The 22,946-nt window shown below is 45.5% G+C and overlaps 1 protein-coding gene across 1 annotated transcript in view; it reads left to right on the plus strand.

Moving 5' to 3' along the window:
- The window catches only part of SLC22A3 (solute carrier family 22 (organic cation transporter), member 3), a 56,241-nt gene extending 34,384 nt beyond the window's left edge, over positions 1-21,857 (plus strand). Inside the window, exons 6-11 of the mRNA XM_015414660.1 lie at positions 7,608-7,705; positions 7,827-8,041; positions 14,260-14,368; positions 19,189-19,301; positions 21,069-21,177; positions 21,696-21,857. Of these exons, the coding sequence (XP_015270146.1) occupies positions 7,608-7,705; positions 7,827-8,041; positions 14,260-14,368; positions 19,189-19,301; positions 21,069-21,177; positions 21,696-21,750 (699 nt within the window). The 3' untranslated portion in view covers positions 21,751-21,857. The remainder of the gene's footprint in view (positions 1-7,607; positions 7,706-7,826; positions 8,042-14,259; positions 14,369-19,188; positions 19,302-21,068; positions 21,178-21,695) is intronic.
- Positions 21,858-22,946: the final 1,089 nt, after the last annotated feature.

Here is a 22,946-nt window from a genome sequence, read left to right on the forward strand (position 1 = left end):
CGCCAGGGGTAGGCCAACAGTGCGAACGCTCCCTTGCGTCTCCTCCCGCATCAGTCGGTGCAGTGTGATCGGGAAAACGCGGAACAGTTTGTGCCGGATCTTTTTGCCACGACTCCCTCGCGCTTCAAATTGCCCGTCTGTCCTCGGCCAGAGACAAGGTAAAAACCTGGATTTTGTTCAGGTGCATGCTTCCACGCAAACATACAGAACTACAGACATCTACCTAGGGCTACCCTCGTTGCCACAGTGTAGAAAGAGAAGGGTTATAGCAGCCCAAGCTAAGTGCCCTAAAGGAAGGAGAGGGATCCAGATCTTGGGTGTGTATTAGTTCTTATACCCCTTTCCTGTGCTTTCTGCTCTTCTATCAGACTGGCCTGTATTACTGGGGAGGAGGATCTGTGCCTTCCCCTCCCCCCCACACACACTCTCAGCTACCTCTAATGTTGCCTTTGGCACTTACAGATAAGAGAACCAAGGCCCCGTTCTTCCTTTTATCTCCAGGATTCCCCCAGACTGGCTGATCCTGTGCTAAGGGTCCTGCACCATAATTCTGGATGCCAGCTGTGACCCTGAGGAATTGATAAGCATCCCACACACCCACACTCCAGTCTGGCATGTTTGGAAGAGCTGAGTAAGGGGGGGAATGAAGATAGATGTGGTTCTGCTCTCTGGGTAGACCTCAGATCATAGGAGAGCCAGGGTTGCCTCTATCATCAGCAGAGCTGGGTATGAAGAAGTTACCACCCCACACACTCTTTTTATCTCTCTTTTCCCTTCAGGAGATTTGGAGCAGAAAACCATACTGAGCATTCTCTGTTTCAACTATCTCCCCACTGTCTCAGGCCAGCTAATTGCAGTTGTGTGTGCAAAAAGGATCTAGGGGTCTTAGTAGACCATACACTGAACATCAGTCGTGTGATGCAGTAGCTAAAAAGGCAAATGTGATTTTGAGCTGTATCGACAGACATATAGTGTCCAGATCATGCAAAGTGATGGTATCGCTTTACTTGGCTCTGGTTAGACCTCACCTAGAGTATTGTGTTCATTTTTGGGCACCACAAATTAAGAAGGATATAGACAAGCTGAGACAGAGGTCCATCAGCGGCTATTAGCTACAAGGTATAGATAGGGACTCTGGGGCAAGTGATGCTCTGTCATCTTGATGCTTGGGGGGGGGTCAACAGTGGGAGGGCGTCTGATGTCCTGGCCCCACTGGTGGACCTCCTGATGGCACTGGTATTTCTGGCCACTGTGTGATACAGAGTGTTGGACAGGATGGGCCTTTGGCCTGATCCAACATTGGCATCTCTTATGTTCTTATGTCCAGAGGAGGGCAACGAAGATGGTGAGGGGTCTGAAGACCAAGTCCTGTGAGGAAAGGTTGAAGGAGCTGGGTATGTTTAGCCTGGAGGAGACAACGGAGAGGTGATATTATAACCATCTTCAAGTACTTGAAGGGCTGTCATATAGAGGATGGTACGGAGTTGTTTTCTGTTACCCCAGAACCAACGGGTTGAAATTAAATCAGAAGAGTTTTTGGCTAAACATTAGGAAGAACTTCCTGACAGAGCAGTTCCTCAGTGGAACGGGCTTTCTCGGGAGGTGGTGGGCTGTCCTTCTTTGCAGGTTTTCATACAGAGGCTAGATGGCCATCTGACAGCCATGCTAATTCTGTGAATTTAGACAGATCATGAGAGGGAGGGCAGGAAGGGTTGCATCAGTGCTTAGTTCTTGTGGCCTTTCTTACATGCCCAGGGAAATGCTGATCAACAGCTTGGGGTCAGGAAGCAGTTTTTCTCCAGGCCAGTTTGGCTGGAGATTCTGGAGGGGTTTTGTCATCTTCTTGGCATGGAATAGCAGTCACTAAGGGTGTGAGGGGGAGGTATTTGTGAATTTCCTGCATGGTTCAGCGGGTTAGATTAGATGACCTTGGAGATCCTTTCCAACTCTGATTCTAATGAGTTTGGGTTGGAGGGGAACACATCTCCAAGCCAAACACTTCATCAGCTCGGTGGCCTCATTAAGAGGCTTGAAGCAACTGGGGATGGAGAGAAAGGGAAAGCAGCAATTGGGGAAGGGGAATAGTGATGGGAGGATGGGGAAACCAAGAGGAAAGGAAGTGTCACATGCAAGAGGCACGGAATGTCACATGTATTACTATCTGCTCACTGGACAGAAGTCTTGGGTGTGTCCTCAGTGCAAGGAGATTCTGGTTCTCAGGGAACAAGTTTGCACCCTTGAGGCTAAGGTGGCTGACCTGAAGAAGCAGAGACAGTCAGTTAGGTGCATGGAGAAGACTCTCGGGGACTTGTTAGATATGTCCCACTCTGAAATTGGCAGCCCTGCCAGTGTCAGGGAGCATGAGGGTCTAGAGGAAACAGGGCACCATGCTGAGGATAAGGGGAATGTACCCTCAGAAGGGACCTCTTCTTCAGCCGGTGAACGGGTATCCTTTTGCACCAAGGAACCATCCCTTGGCAGGGAGGGAGGGGGGCTCTTGGTCGTTGGTGGTTCTATCCTTAGGCAGGTAGACAGCTGGGTGGCAAACCCGCGTATTGACCGTATAGTGACTTGTCTGCCTAGTGCAAAGGTAGTGGACATTATGCGTGTTCTAGATAGGCTGGTAGACAGTGGTCGTGGTACATGTTGGGACCAACAATGTGGGGAAATGCAGTTGTGAGGTCATGGAGGAAAAATTTAGGCTGCTAGGCAGGAGACTCAAGGCCAGGACCTCCAAGGTAGCCTTCTTAGATGTGCTACCTGTTCCACACACAGGGCCAGAGAGACAGGGACAAATCAGAAGTCTCAATGCGTGGATGAGACGAGGGTGTAGGGAGGAAGGGTTCGTGTTTGTTAGGCACTTGGATGCATTTTGGAACAAGAGGGAGCTGTACAAAAGAGATGGTCTCCACTTGTCCTGAGAAGGAACTAGGATGCTGGCGCTTAAAATCAAAAAGGTGCCCAAAAGGAAGCTTAACACTGGGAGTTTGTTATCGCCCACCGGATCAAAAGATAGAGGAGGAGTATAAAATGATGAATGAATTAAAGATAGCGGCTAGATGAAATAACTGTGTCGTAATAGGTGTTTTAACTACCCACACATTGATTGGGTCAATATGTATTCAAATTGGGAAAAAGAGATTGAGTTTCTAGACACTCTCAATGACTGTGCTATGGAGCAGATGGTCACAGAACCTACCAGGGGAGAGGCGATCCTGGATTTGGTCCTAAGTAATATACAGAAGGTTGGTACAAGAGGCTTCAGTGGCAGACCCAGAGCCAGGATTTTGTGGCTTTGGGGGCAATTTTTTTTTCTGGTGGGGCTGCCATTATTTTTCATATTAAAAAATAAAATTAGTTGCTGTAGATTTTCCGGGATGTGTGGCTGTGGTCTTGGCATTGTAGAACCTGATGTTTCGCCAGTAACTGTGACTGGCATCCTCAGAGGTATAAACACAGAAAGATGGAATACTCTCTGTGTCAAGGTGAGAAGAAAATGGTAGGCAGTAAATTTGTAAAAAAATTATAAAATTTGTAAAAAAAATTGTAAAAAAATAAAAAAACTTTTGGGGGGTCCTCTTTCTTTGCCACTCTTTCTTTGCTCTGTAGCCCCAAACCTACCAGCTTCCATGCTTCAGCCAAAGACAGAGCAAAAGGTTTCCCCTTTTCCAAGCATCGGCCATGCCTGGCCCCCGCCTTCCTCACTCCCATTGCCAGGAGATGCATGGAACCCTCAGGATGGGCTGATCAGAAGAAATAAGTGCCACCAGCCCCGAGCAGAAGAACCACCACCACCGAAGCCCCCCCACCCATGCTGCCTCCTAAGGGCAAGGGATGCCACTCCCCACCCCGTTAACCCCCCACCAGGTGAGGCGGTCCACCTGCCCCACCAGGTAGCGCAGCCCTTCCTCCATCCAGATTCACCTCCCCCCCCCACATGCTTGGCTTGCTCCGGGGCTGGCTCTTCCGGTGGCAGCAGCTCCCCCTGGCCCTCCTCCCCCTCCTCAGTGATAGGTGACTCCACCAGCACCACCATGGAGCTAGTGGGCATGATGGGGGGCCTCTCAGCCATCCAGGTGATGGTGGTGCCTCACATGAGGGAAGCTTCTGCCTGGAAGTGGGAAGGTTGGAAGCCAAAGGTGGTGGAGGCGGCACCTGCCTGTGGGGCCCCCAGCACTGGAAAGGCCCTTCGTGAGCTCCCTGGAGCTGATGGCTGGAGCACTGCATGTGCCGGGTCTTAAAAAAACTTTAAAAAAATGTTTTTAAGAGCATTTTTGGCAAAAAAAATCTTTAAGGGAGGGGCCAGAGCCCAAAATAGCCCCGCCACAGCTACAGGCCAGTTCAGTGGCAAAACAGTGAGATAGGAAATGCAATATAATTCCTATTCGTTACTGAAATCTCCTGTTTTCCATGGCTTTTTGTTCATGATCTCCAGCATCACTTTTTCAGCATCCAAAGGAGTCTTTTGTAGAAGGGTGATGTGTCAAACATCCATGCTGCTCAGTGCTAGGGCTATTTTTGGGCAGGAACGCACAGGAACGGAGTTCCGGCTGGCTCCCAAGTTGACCACGCCCAGCAGGAACTCGTTAGCATAATAGGCCACACCCAACAGCAGAAACTCATTAGGATTGGCTACATTAGGGGTGTGTGGCCTAACATGCAAAGGAGTTCCTGCTACAAAAAAGCCCTGGGTTTTGACAACAAACAAGGTAAACAGAATAAGAAGCAAAAGGTGGGTGTGGCTGGATGAGCACACTTCTGGTAACATGGGGGTGCGGCCTAATATGCTAATATGCTGTGCTGTCAGAGTGTGGCCCACTATGCTAATGAATTCCTGCTGTTGGGTATGGCCTGTTATACTAATGAGTTCCTGCTGGGCTTTTTCTACAAAAAAAGCCCTGCTGCTCACAGTTTGTAGGATTCAATCCAGTGAATTTTTTTTGAATGTCCCTTCCTCTCTACTCCTTTGCAACCAACGCTCCCATTAAGCTGTGGAGTCTTGTGAGCAAAAATTCTACTTTGTGAACTACTGGCATTAAAGTTGTGAGCGAGTGATTTGGCTACTGCATAACTGAGTTTGCTCTGGAGCCATCCTTCCTGAACAAAGACAAAAATGTGTGAGCCGGAGGCTAAAAAATGTGAGCTAGCACACACTAACTCAGCTTAGAGGGAACACTGCTTGCAACATGTCGTAAGTAAGTCTTTCACATGAGAAGACTTTAAAAAACCTCTTACATTTCTTGAAAATAATTTCAGGTGGGTAACCATGTTAATCTGCAGTAAAAGAGCATGATTTGTGTAATGTATCCAGCCCCGACCGCGTGGCAGACTGGGGCTCCATGTGGTCATGCTAAACCTCCGAGCTTCGCTCCAGAGAACAACGGACTAAGCAGATCCTAGCCTGCACCAATCAGAGGGCTAGGCTCCCGGCCGAGAACCCATGGAACTCTCGGCCACTGTAAATAGCCTATTACAGTGTGGGGGTGTGTGTTTTGGGTGGTGGTTTCACTGGGAATATAAGCCGGCCTACGAGCCAGCTAACGTTGTCTTGTACCTGCTTAATAAAGTCTTAGAGCTGAATCACTAAGTCAGTCTAAGGGCTTTTCAATTTGAGTCTGGTAGCACCTTAAAGACAAACAAGATTTCCAGGATACAAGCTTTTGAGAGTCAAAGCTCCCTTCATCAGATCAGATTTCTTGAAGTTCTGGAAAGGTTGTGCATTTGTGCAGGACTGATCTTAACTTTTTTGCTTCTGGAAGGGAAATGCCATTGACTCCACTCTTATCTGCTCCTTTCAGCCTGCATGTGCATATGACTCAATAGTGTCAACATCAACTAAAATGTCAAGCAAAGGGTGGCTCTGGCAGCAACAATGGTGGAAAATAGGGAGAGATGTAGGTGCCTCTGGGATAGCAGGACAAGTGCTTATTTAAATAGGGTTGAGGTCATAGAAAAACCTTAAGGAGACACATGGAGCCCAAGGAAGGGGCAAACAGGTCCCTTGCAGCCATTTCCACGGGTGAAAATGGTGTGGGAGAGAGGTCTAAATCCCCTCCTCCTCCCTCTCTGCAGCGTTTGGAGCCATGTTGTTATGCCAACTCCTCCAGGAAATTCCTGGAGACCCAATCCAAGTTATCTACCAAGGAAGTTGGGTGGTTGTGGCTGTGCGTAAGTTCTATACCAGTCTATACAGAGGTCAGATGGCCAATGAAACGCTCGCTATATCCCAGGAAGTGAGACAACACGCTAGGATTAAGAATAAATGTTGTCTTTACTAAAGGTTTCTGCAGTCATACAAAATCAGAATCACACACACAGTTATACAAGCTCCTTAGTTACAATAGTACATCAGAACAATTACAGCATAGAAAATAACAAAAGCATCAAAATGGGGATGACACAATGGGGCACGGCTATACTCATCTGAGGTCCAAGCTGAAGAAGAACTCTCCTCCTTGGAAGGATGGGCAGCCGAAAAGCAGCAGCTCGTGAACTCCAAGGCACACAGGTCGGACCAGCCAAACCACGTGTGAGCTCTCTGGGTCGCGACTCCCGGAGAACTTAGGTAGTAGAGTCACTTGAAGCACCTTAGTGCACTGCTATGGGGAAGGTGGGTTAACCAGAGAGACAAAGGAGAGTTTCTCCTTAAATAAACTCCTTTTGGGGTATGGGCTACCTAGCCATAAACTATCAAACCCGTCCTCTAAACTACCACTACTGGCTGAAGAGGGGGTGACGAGGGGGTGACGCTCTCCTGAGGGGTGGTGGCAATATGCAGATCCTACTTCTACTTCAAAGGTGCCTTTTGATAAGGTGTGAATCTTCCGTTCCCATGGACACCTCTTGACTTGCAGATCTGGTGCCTGCTCCAAGGCCATAAATGCTATTGTCTTTAGATCTCCAAACCAGATTAGGTGCAGAGGGTTACGTGATTCCTGGCATTCCGGTGATGTCGGGGTTCGCTGGGGGATTTTCCATAGCTCTCCAAGTGGGTGCAATGGCGCGGTGTCTCCTCTATCCCGATGCAGGACGGGATACCTTCTCCAGGGAAGCACATGGTCTGTATGTGCAACGGCAGCCCCAGGCCAGCCTATTTCTAGGCAAGCATGAGATGCAGAACAAAGCAACACAACCAAACAGCAGTCCCTGAATACACAATGCATAGACACACATAGACAGCATCACCACTATACAGAAATACAAACATAAGTTCATATAGTTACAATGTGGAGTAACACGGTACCCTCAACGTATAGTACACTAGTCCTCTGTCTGATCATGAATCAGGTTGGGCACCCATGTCCCAACTTGTGTTATAAGTTTCATATATTTTGGCCCTAACAGAGTGATCTGGGGAGACTATTGTTCAAGTTTCACCCAGCCATAGGTATATAGGTGTCTGTGGTTAAGCCATATCTCCAATTTGATTTCCCCCCCGCAGTGGTTGTGAATGGTTCAATAGATTTAGACTGAGACAATAAATCTAGCTGTCATAGACCTATATTTCTATCAATGTATTAATGTATTTCACATTTATATCTTTTTTAAAAAACCGTATAGAGTTCTTTACCATGATTTAGACTCTGGTCTCTGCTTCTCTTACCTAGTTAGCAGTCACTAATGAAGAGGTTACTAATCCTTCCTCTTTGGATCTGGTCAGAACTCCACAGATGAGAAAATTCACTCTTATTCTAATGTATGCCTGGTAAGTCCTAACTATGTTGCTTGTCTCTGTGGGATTGTTGTTTTATTTCGTTTAGTCTTTACTGATCAAACCAGGCTGCTTTGAATTATTTGGAAGTCTTATTATTGTTTTGCTTTTTAAGGTTCACAACTGCAGTGGTTTACCAAGGACTTGTCTTGCGCCTGGGAATAATTGAAGGAAACCTTTATTTGGAGTTCTTTGTCACAGCAATGATGGAATTGCCTGCAGCTCTTTTAATCTTACTGATAATTGACCGGATTGGCCGGCGCCTCCCCTTTGTGATCAGTACCCTTGTGGCAGGCGTTTCCTGCTTAATTACTGCATTTTTACCAAAAGGTAGCCTGCTTATTTTTATTTATTCATTTGATTACTAGACCATCCTGTCTCTCAATGCAGACAATCTAGTTATGTAAACATTTAAAATATTTAAAATAGATTTAAAAATAGTTTAAAAATTCACACCCTTGAAAACTTGCTTGAACAAAATTCTGTTTTACTTCTTGAAAATAATGGATTATATACAGCCAGCTTCTTAAATCAAACTTATCCATGTTATAGCCCCTGTCCCACATGGCTTTTGTACATGATCTGTTTATAGAACAGCTAAAAGGAAGTACTTCTTCACACAAAGAGTAATTAACACGTGGAATCGACTGCTGCAAGAAGTGGCGGCTACAAGCATAGACAGTGTCAAGAGGGGATTAGATAAACATATGAAGCAGAGATCCATCAGTGGCTATTAGCCATAAGACATAGATGGAACCAGGGGTCATTGGGGGGGGACGCGGGGGGACACCATCCCCCCGGGTGAGGTGCGGGAGGGCGGGGCCTGGAGCTCCCTGCTGGTGCCCGCTGGAGGTCGCCGCCGGCTGTGGGGAGGACACACTTCTGGTGATGTCAGGGGTGTGGCATATGCTAATGAGTTATGCTAATGAGTCCCCCTAGCTCTTTTTCTACAAAATGACCCCTGGATGGAACACTGTGTCTGGGGCAGTGATGGCACCTGGGTTTTGGCCACTGTGTGACAAAGAGTGTTGGACTGGATGGGCGACTGGCCTGATTCAACGTGGCTTCTCTTATGTTCTCGTATGTTCTTATGTCCCATGGTCCCCAGGATAGCCTTTTTGGGGGGTGGCGAAAGGAGAATCTCCTTCTGTTTTTTTTACCAGCAGAAAAGCTGGTTGATTATCCCAATAGCAAACATTCAAGACTGAGAGGCCAAGAGTCAGAAGTAGACACCAAGGCTACGATCACGCACACTAACTAATGCATTTTCAGTCCACTTTCAGTCCACTTTCCAACTGGGTTTTGCCAGTTTACACATTAAAATCCAGTTGGAAAGAGCACTGAAAGTGGATTGAAAGTGCATTATTTAGTGTACGTGATCGCACCCCAAGAATGCCTTTGTGTATGCCTCACAGTTCTTGGTTGAATATGTAAAGGGGTTGCCTTCATCTGTGGTTGCCAACAACCTGAAGAAAAAATGTCCTGCCCCTTTAATAAAGGCTTATTGTCATGTTATTTATCAGATGGTATCATTTACCTCCATGCCATGGAAAGCTTCAACTGCCCAAGCCTCTGCTGCAGGGGCAAGACATTTTTTCTCAGGTTGTTGGCAACCCTACTCAGCCGATGGCAGTATCCCAATAGAATACAGGGAAGAGTATGCCCCCAAGGTTACAGTACTTGCCAGTACTCATTATTTCAATTTTATCTGGATTCACTTTCCATTGACTCATCTGCCTCCATTCCCCAAAGGCAAGAAATGCTGTGTATGTGCTGCGGGATATCACTAAGGTGAAAAATATCTTGTCACCAGTAATCAGCCATCACCACCCTCTCAGTCCTCTTGATTAGTGATATTTGCAGCCACTGAAAGATCTAACAGGCTCAATAAAGCGCAGAAGCCACAGTTATGCCTGATATTGCAGAACAGCCAGTCATTCAACAACTAGGGAACACTGGGGAAGAGACTGTGACTTTGCCAGTCTGCATGGCATCATCCAAAGCAGTTCCAGGAATATCTGCTAAGCTCCAGAGCTGTATTATGACATCTCTTGCTCAATGCTATCAAAGGCCGCTGAAAAATGAAACAGGGGCACTAGGAGACAAAGTACAAGTATATTCAGGCTATGTGTTTCTCTCTCCTCTCCCCATGGGGAAAAAGTAAGTCAGCTCTCCTTCAGTTACTAAACTGGGAATTCTCCTTGGAACCTAATAAGAAGACCACTATTTTCAGGAAAGCGATTGTTTGGGGAAATGCACAACTTTCTTATAAATAATGGTCTTACTACTCTGACCAGCTACAAAACCAGAATAAAAACAGTTAATGTAGTATTATCAGATTGCAAATATTTGTGATTTACTGCAAACTACAGCAAAACTAGGTTACTGCTCCTGGGTTTCTATTTGCATTATTATATATGTGTGTTGTTGTGGTGATTATGCAAGTTTTACTCTTTCACGAATAGCAATTAGCAGTTTCCACAATGTTTGGCAAAGTCTTCAGCCGCAGAGAACCAGGTGCTTCAATGAACAAATCCAGATTCCTGAAAACTTTAGATTCTCATAGTTGGATAAAAGGACAAAAACAAACCCAATAATCTGGCAACTTTATGTAAAATGACATGTGTCATTTCCCCAGAACTATAACCAAATAGATCCAAAGTGAACTATCCTGTACCACAGGATCTCACTAGCCACCCAAGAAAAAAAACGCAGTCCTTTCTGGGACGGATTGTGAGATCAGGGAGGATACCCCATTCAAATCAGCATGGTATAAATCAGTTAATTGGTTGTTGTCTCTCTGGTGAGTGGGCAATAAATAGCAAAGACTGCCTTTTGCAGAGCCATCCTAAGCACTCAGGATCTTACTCAGGTCTATTCATTGGAGCTTACTCCCAGGAAAGTGTTCTTAGGATTTCAGCCTTTGTAACTTGTGAAACAGCAACAGTAGCATAATATGTTTACAAGGACCAATTGAAACCTCACGAAATAGTGAGCAAGCTGTTGAATTTGCCAGACCATGGCTTAGACTGGTAAAACAGCAATAAACAAAAGGGCGTGGGGAGGAGAAGATGATTTTCTGGGATATGATGGAAAAACCCCAGACTGCAAAGGCTATTGGGACAAAGAATCTTTGCCTTCTCCCCCTTAGGAATTAAGAAAGCCGGCAACAAATGAGGTCTGTGTCTAGCACTAATCAGAAGACCTACGGTCCTTGTAAGGGATAGAGCAGAAATAAGAAAAAAAAAACCATGTAGAACTTATATTAGCAAAGCTCTGGGTGATGTATTAAGTAAAAAGTCAGTTGAAGGCAAATTAGCAGGGCTGTCTAGTGATTGGTGATTATGCTTTCCCCCAGAATCAAAAGCCTATTATCAGGCAGTATAATTGGGATACGTGCTCCCCGACCACTAGATAATAGTACCCAGTTTGGCTTCTAGTGACTTGCCTGTTGCACCACCTAGAATGACTATTCAGCTTTGCCAAAATAAGGACAGACAAACTTATTATTGCTGAGATCGCTGCTGTTCGCCTCGCCTTCAAGCCTCCCACCTGGCTTGTTGGAGGAGCTCCAGACCAGAGCTCCTAACAGCCGAGAGAGAAGGTGCGGAATGAAGGAGGGAAGCAAAGGGCCGGCTCAAGAAAGCTCCAGCCCCGCCCCTCCCAAGTGCCCAGATGTAGGAGTGCTGGACTGCTGATTCACTCCTCCAGGGCAGCAAAGGCGGTTCCCGGCCAGCACAGCCATTGGGGTGGGGCTGGCAGCCCGGGAACCAAATTCCCTCTTTTGTACAGCAGTAACGGACAGCAAGCAATTGCAGACTTTTAGGCAATGCTGCTGGAAAAAGGGTGAGCTAGCTGAAAAACGATTTTTTTTTCATTTTTAAAATGTTTATTAAGAGGAAGTATAACATATCAAGAAATATAATAACTGCAAAACAGTATACAACTGTCCTGAAACTCCAAAATTACAAACCAACCAGTTAGTCATCAATACAGATTTTTACAACATACATCAACAGTCATAACAAACTAAGTTAGTACTAAATCTATACATAGATGCCATGTGAGCTATGATTCCCATAGAATTGAGTCAAGTTTAAAATGATTGACAGCTCACAGAGCTCCTTCTGCTTGGATGAAGTCTGCTTATTGTGGAATGGAACACTGAGCTGTTTTAAAAACTTCAAGTGGGAAGGAGTTGGTGTGGATAAGTCGGTGGTTCAGTTGGAGTTGGAGTTGGAGTGGAGCTAGAGAGGGTGTTAACAGAAAACTCCTAGTGAGAGACTCTGGCTGAGTTCAGACTGGCAGTTTGAAGCGGGAGTGAGTCATGGCAAAAAAGACCTAGAACAAACTGTTCCAGGTTTTCCCAGTCACACTGCACCGATTGATGCGGGAGCATACCAGGGAGGAGGCGCAAGGGAGTGTTCACACTGTTGGCCCAGAGGCGCGGCTGTAAGTGGCTTTTTCTGGTAATCTGGTTATGTGCGCTTATGCGCATCAGCAGTTGCAGCTTTCGGCATCCACACTTCTGGGAAGCGGGATGAACGCGCTCTCCAGGGTTTGCTACCACTTTCACCAGGTACTTTTTAAACTTGGGAGGGAAGCATTACAAGACGGGCTGAGTACGGCTGGGGAACGCCTGACAGATGTGCCTGTGTGAATGGCCCCTTTAATCCGTTTGTGAAACACTTTTGGCTTGTGTCTATATCTGGGCAAACTGCCAGTCTGAACTCAGCCTCTGAAGAGGAAAAGGGTCTAATAAGCCCTGTCTGGAGAAGAGCAAGTGTCTTGTGGCTGCTGCAAATAACAGACTTAGGGTGGAGACAGTGAGTCTGGCAAAGAAGTGTCAGAACCTCACCTATTCAAGGAGTGGAGAGAAATCTCCTTGTGTGAAAAACAGAAATGCTGCATGAGTGGAGAATTAGACATTCTTAGTATGGAAGCTGTTATGTCCGCTGACTGCCACTAGGTGCCAGCAATTTACTGCCGAGCTTAATTCCCTAGGAACAATAGGGACTAGGCTCCTGGATTTTCCGTGGGGAACCAATAGGGACTTTGGCGGGAGGTTTAAACCCACCAATAGGATCTAGGGGTGTTCCCAGGTACTGTATATAGTTGGCCACCCGGTCGGTGTTCTGTGTTCTAGTTGTGTACCAGTAAACCATGCTGATCACTACAGCCATCTCTGTGATTTCTACATACGTCTAACCCACTACACAACAGAAGCTGATTAACCAGTTTACGGAGACTGTTCTTCTGGAAGATAGGGATTTGAACAAAAAGTTTGAGGAGGCACAGAGGTCCCTCAAGGAAGTCAAAAGAGGTTATTGCTCTTAAGAAGAAGAGAATAACAATCTGGCCAGAGAAAGAGGGGGCAGATAGGAAAACCCCTGGTGTATAAACATCGGGTGACAGCATAAGAAAATCTCAAGTCTGTGTGACCATCCAGAAAGAAGTTAAAAAGAAGGTATATGGGACTCTAGTAAACTCTGTATCACAGTAAAATCAGTGAAACATCACTAACAGCATCAATCCCAAAATAAACCAGGGAAAGTAATTCACTAAACATCTCTAGTGTTGTATAAAAGCAGTTATGGATATATATTTGATCCTGTCTCTACTAAACCTACCCAAAGTAGGTTTGTAAATATAATTTTTCAACCCCTGCCTGTTTATTCCAATAATTTTTGATTTCTGTTTCAACTTTCAGTGTGCCTAGGTGCCTATTTCTGAGGGAGAATTTATAGAGGTACAGCCCCTCCTCAGTCATAGTTTCTTATTTAGGGGTAAACCAATGAAGTATCAAACAGTTGAAAGGTGGGACAACAGCATTATAATGAAAGTTTATTTACCACATAAGTAGAGTGGCTACCTAAAGGCTATCCAGTTATCAGAAGGAGAACTGAAAACACATAGGGAAGTTGGAGGGAAAATCTGAGACCTTCTAAGAGCAATTGTTTGATGGGAGTACCCATCCGATACAACAGCAATATAGTTTTAACCTGCAGCTCGAAGAACAGCTCTAGTGAACTCAGAAGTTTTCTCAAAAATTTGTAGTGTTTTAGCTGGTCCTGATAAAAGAATTATGCTATTGTTACTTCCAGGTTTTTATGTTTAATAGACTAATACAACTGCCTGGAATTTTTGATAAAATAATGGAATTCGTTTTCAAGTTAAGCTTGCTTACATGTCAAAAATAGTCTTTTAGTGCTTCCTACAGGTGAATGTGAGTAATGCTGCTTGTATTTTCAGATGTGGAGATCACATTTCTTCTTTGTACACCAGACATTGCCTATTGCAACATAATATTCCTTTACATTTCCTTTTTGCCTGTTCCAAATTTGATAATTCTTCACTTCTGAACTCAGTACGAAAGAGCTTAGTATCTTATTCACTAATTAATCTATTAAAAGGTTTCTCTGACATAAGAGATGCTTGAGAGCAGTATAAAGTTTTAGTAAACAGAATCTGGAGAGTGCTCTAGATATTTGGTTCCTATTGTTAAATAAATTCGTTTAATCCTTTGTTTGAATATATCTCATTAACAGACATCTTATGGTTAAAAACATCAGTATCCATCGTGGCAAGAGTGGCAATCACCATGTCTTTTGAACTTGTGTATCTTGTGAATTCTGAACTGTATCCTACAACACTGAGGTAAGTGGAACAATTAAGTCATCTGAAAATTTCTCAGAGGGCACAAAAGAAGTTCAGCACAAGGTCAGGAAGCATGTTACAAGTGACAAATTATAAGACCTAACCAGGGGTCGTTTCGTAGAAAAAGAACTAGGGGAACTCATTAGCATAACTCATTAGCATATGCCACACCCCCTGACATCACCGGAAGTGTGTCATAAGGCCACACCCCCTGACATCACCGGAAGTGTGTCATAGCTTAGAGGTAGCATTGAGGCCGCCCCACCTGAATCTAGCGACAAGCCTAAGGACACCTCCTAGAGAGCCTGATCCCACTGCACTCCAGGGGGACTTACATACAAGTAGACACTGCAAAAGCAGGGAATCAGAAAAGAGGACCTCGACAACTTCTGCAAGTGGGCTTCCCTGGCACATGGGACACTAGCACCGTCCCCCTCCCTCCCCCATCTCGCTGCCTTGCGTTTCTCTTGCAAGGCCCAGGAGTTCCCGGCCAGCTTAGGGCGCTCCAGTCCCAGGACTGCCCTTTATTCTTCCAGCTCTCTCCCCCCCTCCTCCTTTAAAAGTCTGTTCGCTCGGAAAGTATCTCCACTACTTTGACAAGAGACACCCGAGCTCCAGACTGCGCGACTCCCGCAAGGCGGGGGGGGGGGGGGGAAGGAGAGGGGGAGCGCCCGCCGCCCCCGCCCCCGCCATCCCAGCCGCAATTGATTGGCAGAACCGGGCAAGCCCCTCGGCTGTAGTTCCTTGGGAAGAAGGCGGCAGCGAGGGGCGCCTGGCTCCACCCTGGGCCAATGATGCAATGGGGGCCAAGGGCACCCAGGCACCCCGCGAGAGCGACACACTGCTCGGCGGCACCCCGGCCCACCCCCTCCGTCAGCTCGCCAGGGAGTGGTGCTCCTCCGATGACCCCCCCCACCTGGGGACAGGCGTTCCGGGAATCGAGGGTTGCGGCCAGGCGAAACCAGCGACATTCCCTGGGGCGGCGGCGGGGACCCCTTTCTTCAGCAGGTGACTGGGCTGCGCCGCGAGGAGAGCCTTGCCTGCCTCCCCGCCGCCGCCGCCCCAGCCGGGCTCTGCGCGCACGCTGAAGTATCAAACAGTTGAAACGTGGGACAACACCTTTAATAGACCCCGAGGTCATAGCTTCGCCAGACGGAAGGGAGGGAAAGGGGGCTGGTCACGGGGACTCCCACCAAGAACGCCAACCTCTCCCTCAGCGTCAGCGGCGGTGCACGAAGAGTCCAAAGAACCCGGGGAGAGGGCGGGAAGAGTGGTCCGGATCGGACCGCACGGCTCAGCAGCGAGAGGGGGAGGGAAGAGCACGCTCGAGGAGGCACGTCCCCTGGAAAGCCCCAGCCTTACCTCTACCCGGTACAGGCGACGGGGCGGAGATAGTAGGTCTCGGTTGGCAGACAGGAAGTAGTCACACCCGACCTAACACTGGATATGACGGGGGTGGGACTTCAGGAGGGGAAGCACTGGAAGATTGGGACTTGAGATGATTAATAGGAGAAATAGCGTGTAGGAGACGGAGGCACAGAAAGGGGGAGTCACGGAAGATGGGAGGGGAAGTATAAATGAGAGGAAGCAATAAGGTGCCAGGGAGGAAGTCGGAGAACACCTGAAAGGCGCAGAAAGAGGGAGATGGAAAAAGAGGTGATTGATCCGAGGGAAGGACTGTGTGTGAGGCAACATCAGCCGACCCAATTCTGAGGCACCTGCTTCCTCCTGCAAACCCTCACCACGGCCACTGGGTATTCCGGACCAGGGGCGGACCCAAAGCAGGACAGTTCTCCGCCTTCCCATCTGGGGGAACGGCGATTCCCCGCGATTCCCCCCGAATCGACCTCTGGACCTAACAATGAAGCAGTTCACGGAGCGTGAGGTCTTTTGAGGAACATTTGCAGTAGACATATCTCAAGGTCACATCTGCTGGATATTCATGTAAAGGAGAGAAGTGAAGTGTCATCATTTTGCTGATGATAATCCACCCACGTCTCCCTTTTCCATCTAACTTAATGGAGGCAGTGACCATCTCAAGCCAGCATTTGGGAGCCATCAAAGGCTAGGCATGGGAGAATAAATTGAAACATGAGCTGAGACAGACTGGTGCCAATCAATTAAACTGTTTGCAAAACTCAAACGCAACAGTGGAGGAAGAATTCTCCAGCCTTGGAAATACCAGTAAGAGCCTTCTAAAGATTAACAAGCACTGCTGGCTGCCAATAACAAGGTTCCTATTCTGGTATAGGGGCTCAGGAGGCTATATATTGAGTTGAGCTCCCTCCCTCCCCTTGTTTTGTTGGCTGGTGGAGTGAAAAAGAGGCATGGAGCTAGCAGAGCTGATTTATTGATTTGCTTTCTGTTAGCTTGATCTGCTCTCTGTTGCTGGGGTTTGGGATTAGGGTACACTGGACTCTGCTGGGCTCTGACTTTCAGCACAGGGATTTAGCTATTGTGCCCCCCTCTGATCTCCTCTGATCTCTACTGTAGAGGTTTGGGGAGTTTTCTGGAACCAGGGACATGGGTATGCTTTTCCTGCACTCATGCCAAGCACAGGGGCTTAGCTATTGGGTGCCTTTATATTTCCTCAGTGATCCTGTCTGCTGTCAGGGTTTGAGAGGTTTATTGGATTCTGTTTCTGTTCTGCTGTGCTTCTGCCCTTGCTTTTTTTGCTGTTTCTTTCCCTTCCATTGGAAACAATGGAGTACTGGGGCACCGTCTTTGGGGGGCCATAACTCGGACTCTGTAAAACACCAAACTTGGAGGGCCAGTAGAGGAGAGTCAGCTGGAGATGCATTCTGAGTTTGGTGCCTTTAGCCTGTCAGAGAAGGCGCTCAATACACTCCTGAACCTCCTGAACCTCATTTCCCCAGAAAGCACTTTCTGGAGGGGCACTTTCTTTGGGGGAGAGGAACTTGGACAATTCTAGTATGTGGGGGAGGCATTTTACCATGTCACAAACTTCCTGAACCAGTTCGGTTCATATGAATGGGGGTTTTGTCCATGACAGTCTGTGTTTGCTCCGTGGGTGCACCACAAACCATGAACCGAACCGCATTTTCCTGGTTTGTGCCCATTCCTAGTTCTGAATAGGGTTGTTTTCCCAATCGAAGATCAGGTTCACATTTGGAAGTGCTTCTGGATTCATCTTTGTCACAAGGTAAGCAAGTGGCAAAAGTACCCCTATGCTACTTTTTACCAGCATATGCTGGTTTTCCAGCTGCAGCCATTTTTGGCCATGCTCTGTGACATCTACATTGGAGTGCTATAACGCACTAAATGTGAGGCTTTCATTGAAAACAGTTCAGAAACTGCTACTGGTACAAAATGTGGCAGCTAGAGTAGTAAGAGGCAACCAACAGAATGAATGTCTCACCCCAGTGTTTCTCCATCTAGTGGCATTGTTTCTGGGTTCAATTCAAGCTGCTGCTTTGAACTTTGCCCTAAGCAGCTTGACCCAAAGGACCCAAAGGACCATCTTTGCCTATATAAACCTGCCTGAATGCTGAAATTGTGCAGTGGTGCCCTTACCTGCAGGAGCTCCCTTACTTGCCTCGTCAAGGACTCATAGCAGACTTTCAACAGCTCTGCCCCCCACCTCCTCTTCTGAGGAGGCCTTCTGACAAAATCTTAAGAGACATCTTTTTATTTATTTAAATTTATATTTAATTCTGGAGAACCTTTGAGTTGATATATATGGGTTTCATGCTGCTGATTTAATTTATACAGCTGCTTATATGAACAAAATGTTTTTATAGTTTTCTGTTTCAGGCTGCTCTTGTATTGGGTAATTTCAACAGATGTTATAATGCTGCTAACATGTTTTATATGACTGTATACTGCTTTTAGATTTGTTTTAATCTACTGCTTTAAACTGTTTTGAACACCTGTTACCAAAGGGTACAGTCTGCTTTTACAGGTTATTTATCTATTTTAATAAAGTAGTTTTAAAATTATTTTTAATATTTCTTTTGAACACTGCTCTGAGTAAAAAAAATTTTGTAGAAAAATGGAATATAAATTGAGGAGAACTAAGATTCCAGGCTAGCTAGGTCTGCTTTTCTCCACTGTTCAAGAGTGGATGGAAACAACCATTTAACAAACAGTAGCTTATCAGAGTGGTATATAGCTATTATGTGAGTTGGGTATCTGTAGCATTCTTCTGAGTAATGAGAATTTCACCACATGGGTGCTGATGTATGGCTAAAAAAAGAGAAGGTAGTAAGAGTCCTAAGAGTACATCCTAAGAGTACATGCAGTTCAGATGGTACTATGCACACAAGGTTCTCATATTCAGCTACCCAAATACAGATCTGTAAGAATGCAAAACTCTTTTCCTTATTCAATAACGGGGGGAATAGTGCATGTGTGTATCCAGCCACTGGATTCTAAATGAAAATTCCATTGACTTTTGTGTGATTTAAGTCCACCTAATCTTGAAGGTTCAAAAATATTGATTTTCTTTTCAGGCTTTTATATCCTGAAATACATCCATATCATTCCATATGGCTTACATGGAAGTTAGCAATTGGCTGAAATGGGCAATGCAGTGTGCTCACAACACTTTAGTCCTTAGTGTCCTGAAGGAGCCTTCTAGAGCTCAATCCAGCCTTGTGCAAGGGCATCATGATGGTCTATCCACCAGGGGCCCTGATTTCCTGACATCAGGCACGGTATTTCATATAAAGAAAACAGAGGACCAGAGTAGAAGGGAGGTATGGAGGGGGGTAAGTTTTTAAAAGTAAGCAAATGCTCATGTGCAACCTTGTATATGAGTATGTGTATTCTGACTAATATGTTTTCTCTTTTCCCTATAGAAACTTTGGTGTTGCAGTATGTTCAGGCCTGTGTGATATAGGGGGCATTGTAGCCCCATTTCTGCTCTATCGATTAGCAGACATCTGGGTGGAACTGCCTCTGATCGTCTATAGTAAGACATTTAATTGGCCACTTTTAAAAGTTTCCTCTTCTTACTGGTTTTTCCATGAAAATGAACACCACATTCCCCCCCCACTCATCTGTAGCCACAGCAATTACCAGTAGGGATGGGCAAAAACTGGCTCATGAACTTACGTTTGTGACACATTTTGACTGGTTTGTGGTTCATGAACTGAAGTTTGTGCCGTGTCAGCAAGCACAAACTTTCCACAAACTTTCAAGCAATTTTTGGAGGTTTGTGCTGATTTGTGAATGGATACATTTCCAGACAGATTGCCTCAAACAAAACGTTTACCAAACTCCAAAGCAAGGGTGGGGGGATTCTCCAGGCTTGGAAACACTTTTTTCAGTTTCAAACTAGTCATGTCAGTTTCAAGAGGGTTCCCCCCCCTCTGCCAGCCTTCTCCTTCTTTGCACAGAGCTTGCAAAATCTCAACCCCCTTGCTTGGATTTATGACTCTGTGCTTTGAGATCAGTCCTTTTAAACTTGCAATGCCAGTGGCACTGGGTTCTGCTGGGCATTCTGCACATTGTAACTGGTTCTGCTGGGCTTGCCGAATCCCCCCCATGCACTTGGATTTCTTGTGACTCTGCTTTGAGATCAATCCTTTTAAGCTTACAGTGTCACAGTGACACTGGGTTTTGCTGGGCATTCTGTACACTGAACTGGTTGTGCTGGGCTTGAAAAAAATGTCCCCCCTTCAACATGTACTGCAGGGATTATCTGGTTTGCATTAGTCCTCTTTTATTTGCAGTGGCACTCAGTTCTGTTGGGCATTCTGTACACTGAATTGGTTGTGCTGGGCTTGAAACCTCCCCTTGCTTGGATCGTGATTCTGTACTTCAAATCAGTCCTATTGAGCTGGCATTGCCACAATGAGACTGGATTCTGCTGGGCATTTTTTGATTGCACTGGTACTGCTGGGCACTCTGTACATTGCACTGGTTCTGCTGGGCTTGCACAAATGTTCCCCACCTTCAGTTTCTACTGCAGAGATTCTCTGGGACTTTGATTCTGTTCTGCTGGGCTTCTATTGCTTTTGGGTGTTTTGCTGGTTTCCCCCCTCCATTGGAAATAATGGATGATGAGGGCACCTTCTTTGGGGGGCTGTAACTCAGACCCCATAAATCTAGTCCTCACCAAGCTAGGAGGGTAGGTAGAGGAGTCCGGTAGAAATCCACTGTCAGTTTGGTGTCTCTACCTCACCAGGGGGGGACATTCTACCACACCACGAACCTCATGAACAGAACCAGTTCATTTGGCTCTTATAAGTTCATGATGGTTTGTGTTCGTGAACTGAGCACACCATGAACCGAACAGCATTTTCCTGATTCATGCTCATCCCTGATTACCAGTGCTTCAAAAGTCTTACAGCAGTATGGTAAGGGGAAAATATAGTGGAAAAGATAGCTGACAAAGTGTACACAAGACTGTTATGTGAGTATGCTGTTGTCATTGCGAATGCCTCTGCATTTGCAGTGCTGATGACAGGAAAATGCAGAATTCTTGCCATGTGGAACCAGCCAAGGACCAGAATTTACTTTCAACTGGTTTTGATATCTAATTGAATTCTTATTGCATAAACAAATGAAAGATGAATGAATTGACAAGATTAAAATTGTAGGAAACTCAGTCATAGATATAGGCTCTTATGCACTAACCTAGTAAGTATGATCCTATGGGATTTTGATACAGCTACTTCAGTCTTATTTCTCGTTGCATAAAAATACAATGTATTTTTTTTTCACTTTTCCACAGGTATACTTTGTGTTCTGTGTGGAATTCTCCTCATGCTTTTACCAGAAACAAAGGGGATTTCCCTTCCAGAGACAGTGGAAGATGTGGAACAATTACGAGGGTACCAGCTGTGCGTCCTTATTCCCATATGCTTTCTTGATAAATTCAAGCTCTTGAACCATGGGATTATTTTACTCTGTTTCAGCAACTGTTACTATGCTTAGGAAAGAACTACACATTACATTTAGTTCCATGGTCATTTGAAGATTTTTTTTCTCCTTTCCAAATGTAGATTTTGGGGTCGTTTTTTTAGAGGGCAGTACAATATGGGGAAAGATGGGATCTTTAACCCTTTTTTTAACCCCAATACCTTATCCCTGCTAGAGAAAATGTACCTATATTTTTTCCCCCAAGCAGGGCTAAAAAGGGCTCAGGGGTTAGCATCTACTCCTCCAAAAAGTAGCTTCAGTGTCTGTATCTGAGAAAGAAAAGTACTCTTTTAAAATGTTCACAGAACTGAATGAAATGTATAGTTTTGCCTTAAGTATCAAGAGATACAAGATCTGAAAATCCATACGTTTCTACTTCAAATAGGACAAACTTTGCCCCATGATTAAAACAAAACTTTTTTCTCCTCATTTACCACAGATACAGTCATTGTTGTGGAAAAAGCAAACAACAGGAAATCAACTCATACATTTGATCTTTTACCAAATACTGGCATCGTCGGTTATTGGGTTCTCAGTTTGATGTCCAATGGATGCCATTGTCTTGTTGGCTGAAGAAGATCAATCTGTCTGAGTCATAACAAGCAACTGTAAGACATTTCTTTAAACTATAAAGATGCTTAAAATAAACATCGTCTTTTTCTATGACTTTGGAAAGATGAACACATTTTCTAAGCCTATTGTTTTTGGACTGTGAACTGTTCTATGTGGCTCTAGTAGAAGAGTAATCATTTCCTTTCAACAAACTGCTTCATCCAGTTCTTGGTTCTGGTTACCTGCTGGGCCTTATGGTCATTCCTTCTCTTCTCTAATTTGAGGATTCAGCAAAAACAAAGCAAAGCACTTTGGATAAAGAGTAGTACGTATTTCAAACATACAGAAAAGAGTAAAGGTTCGTTGATATTTTCAGAGCAGCGGGGGGGGGGGGCTATTCTATTTTGTCTTCACAATAACCTCATATGATAAAATAGGTAAGACCGAGAGATAATTTTTTGCCAAAGCCATGCATTTACCGTCATGGTTGAGCAGAAATTTGAACACAGGGTGTGGTTAAGATCTAGGATGTACCTAATACAGTCATCCTAGCTCTAGGGATGTAATTGGGGGCTGGACCTCTGCTCAACCTGTGGCTAAACAAAATCAAAGATTCAGGAACTCTGGAGGGCCTTTACTTGTACACACACATGCACCCCCCCCCCAAAAGCAATAGTGCACAATCTCACTAGTTCCTGATCACTCTATTGCATATATTTCTCAAGTGCAGTGCTAGGGACCAGTTCCAAAACTCTCTTGCTGTGTGTACTGAGCAGCACTCGCACAAACATTAACAGAACCCCATCTGTGCACACATAAATTCATGCACCTGCAAATCCACTGGGTAGGAAGGAAGTGCCCTTCTCCTTCACAGAATTCTTCTCTGTGGCCTATAGGAAAAGTTAGTTGACAGAGAATTCCAGTTAAACGGCATTCTGATACAATCTCAAGGATGTTTCTGTGGTGCAAGGGGGTGTTTTTACTGGTTAAGTACCATTTACTCCACACTAAATACTCAGATGCTCACTGAAATTGTAAGTCTGTTTACTGCTCAAAGAAAGGCCTCTCTACCCATCAGCAAGAACTGTTGTAAACTTGTACTAAGTTCTAAGATAGGGGAACTGACTGGCTGTATTGA

The sequence above is a fragment of the Gekko japonicus genome, unplaced genomic scaffold (genome assembly GCF_001447785.1).
Source record: "Gekko japonicus isolate JY-2015 unplaced genomic scaffold, Gekko_japonicus_V1.1 scaffold993, whole genome shotgun sequence".
In the NCBI taxonomy this organism is placed as follows: Eukaryota; Metazoa; Chordata; class Lepidosauria; order Squamata; family Gekkonidae; genus Gekko; species Gekko japonicus.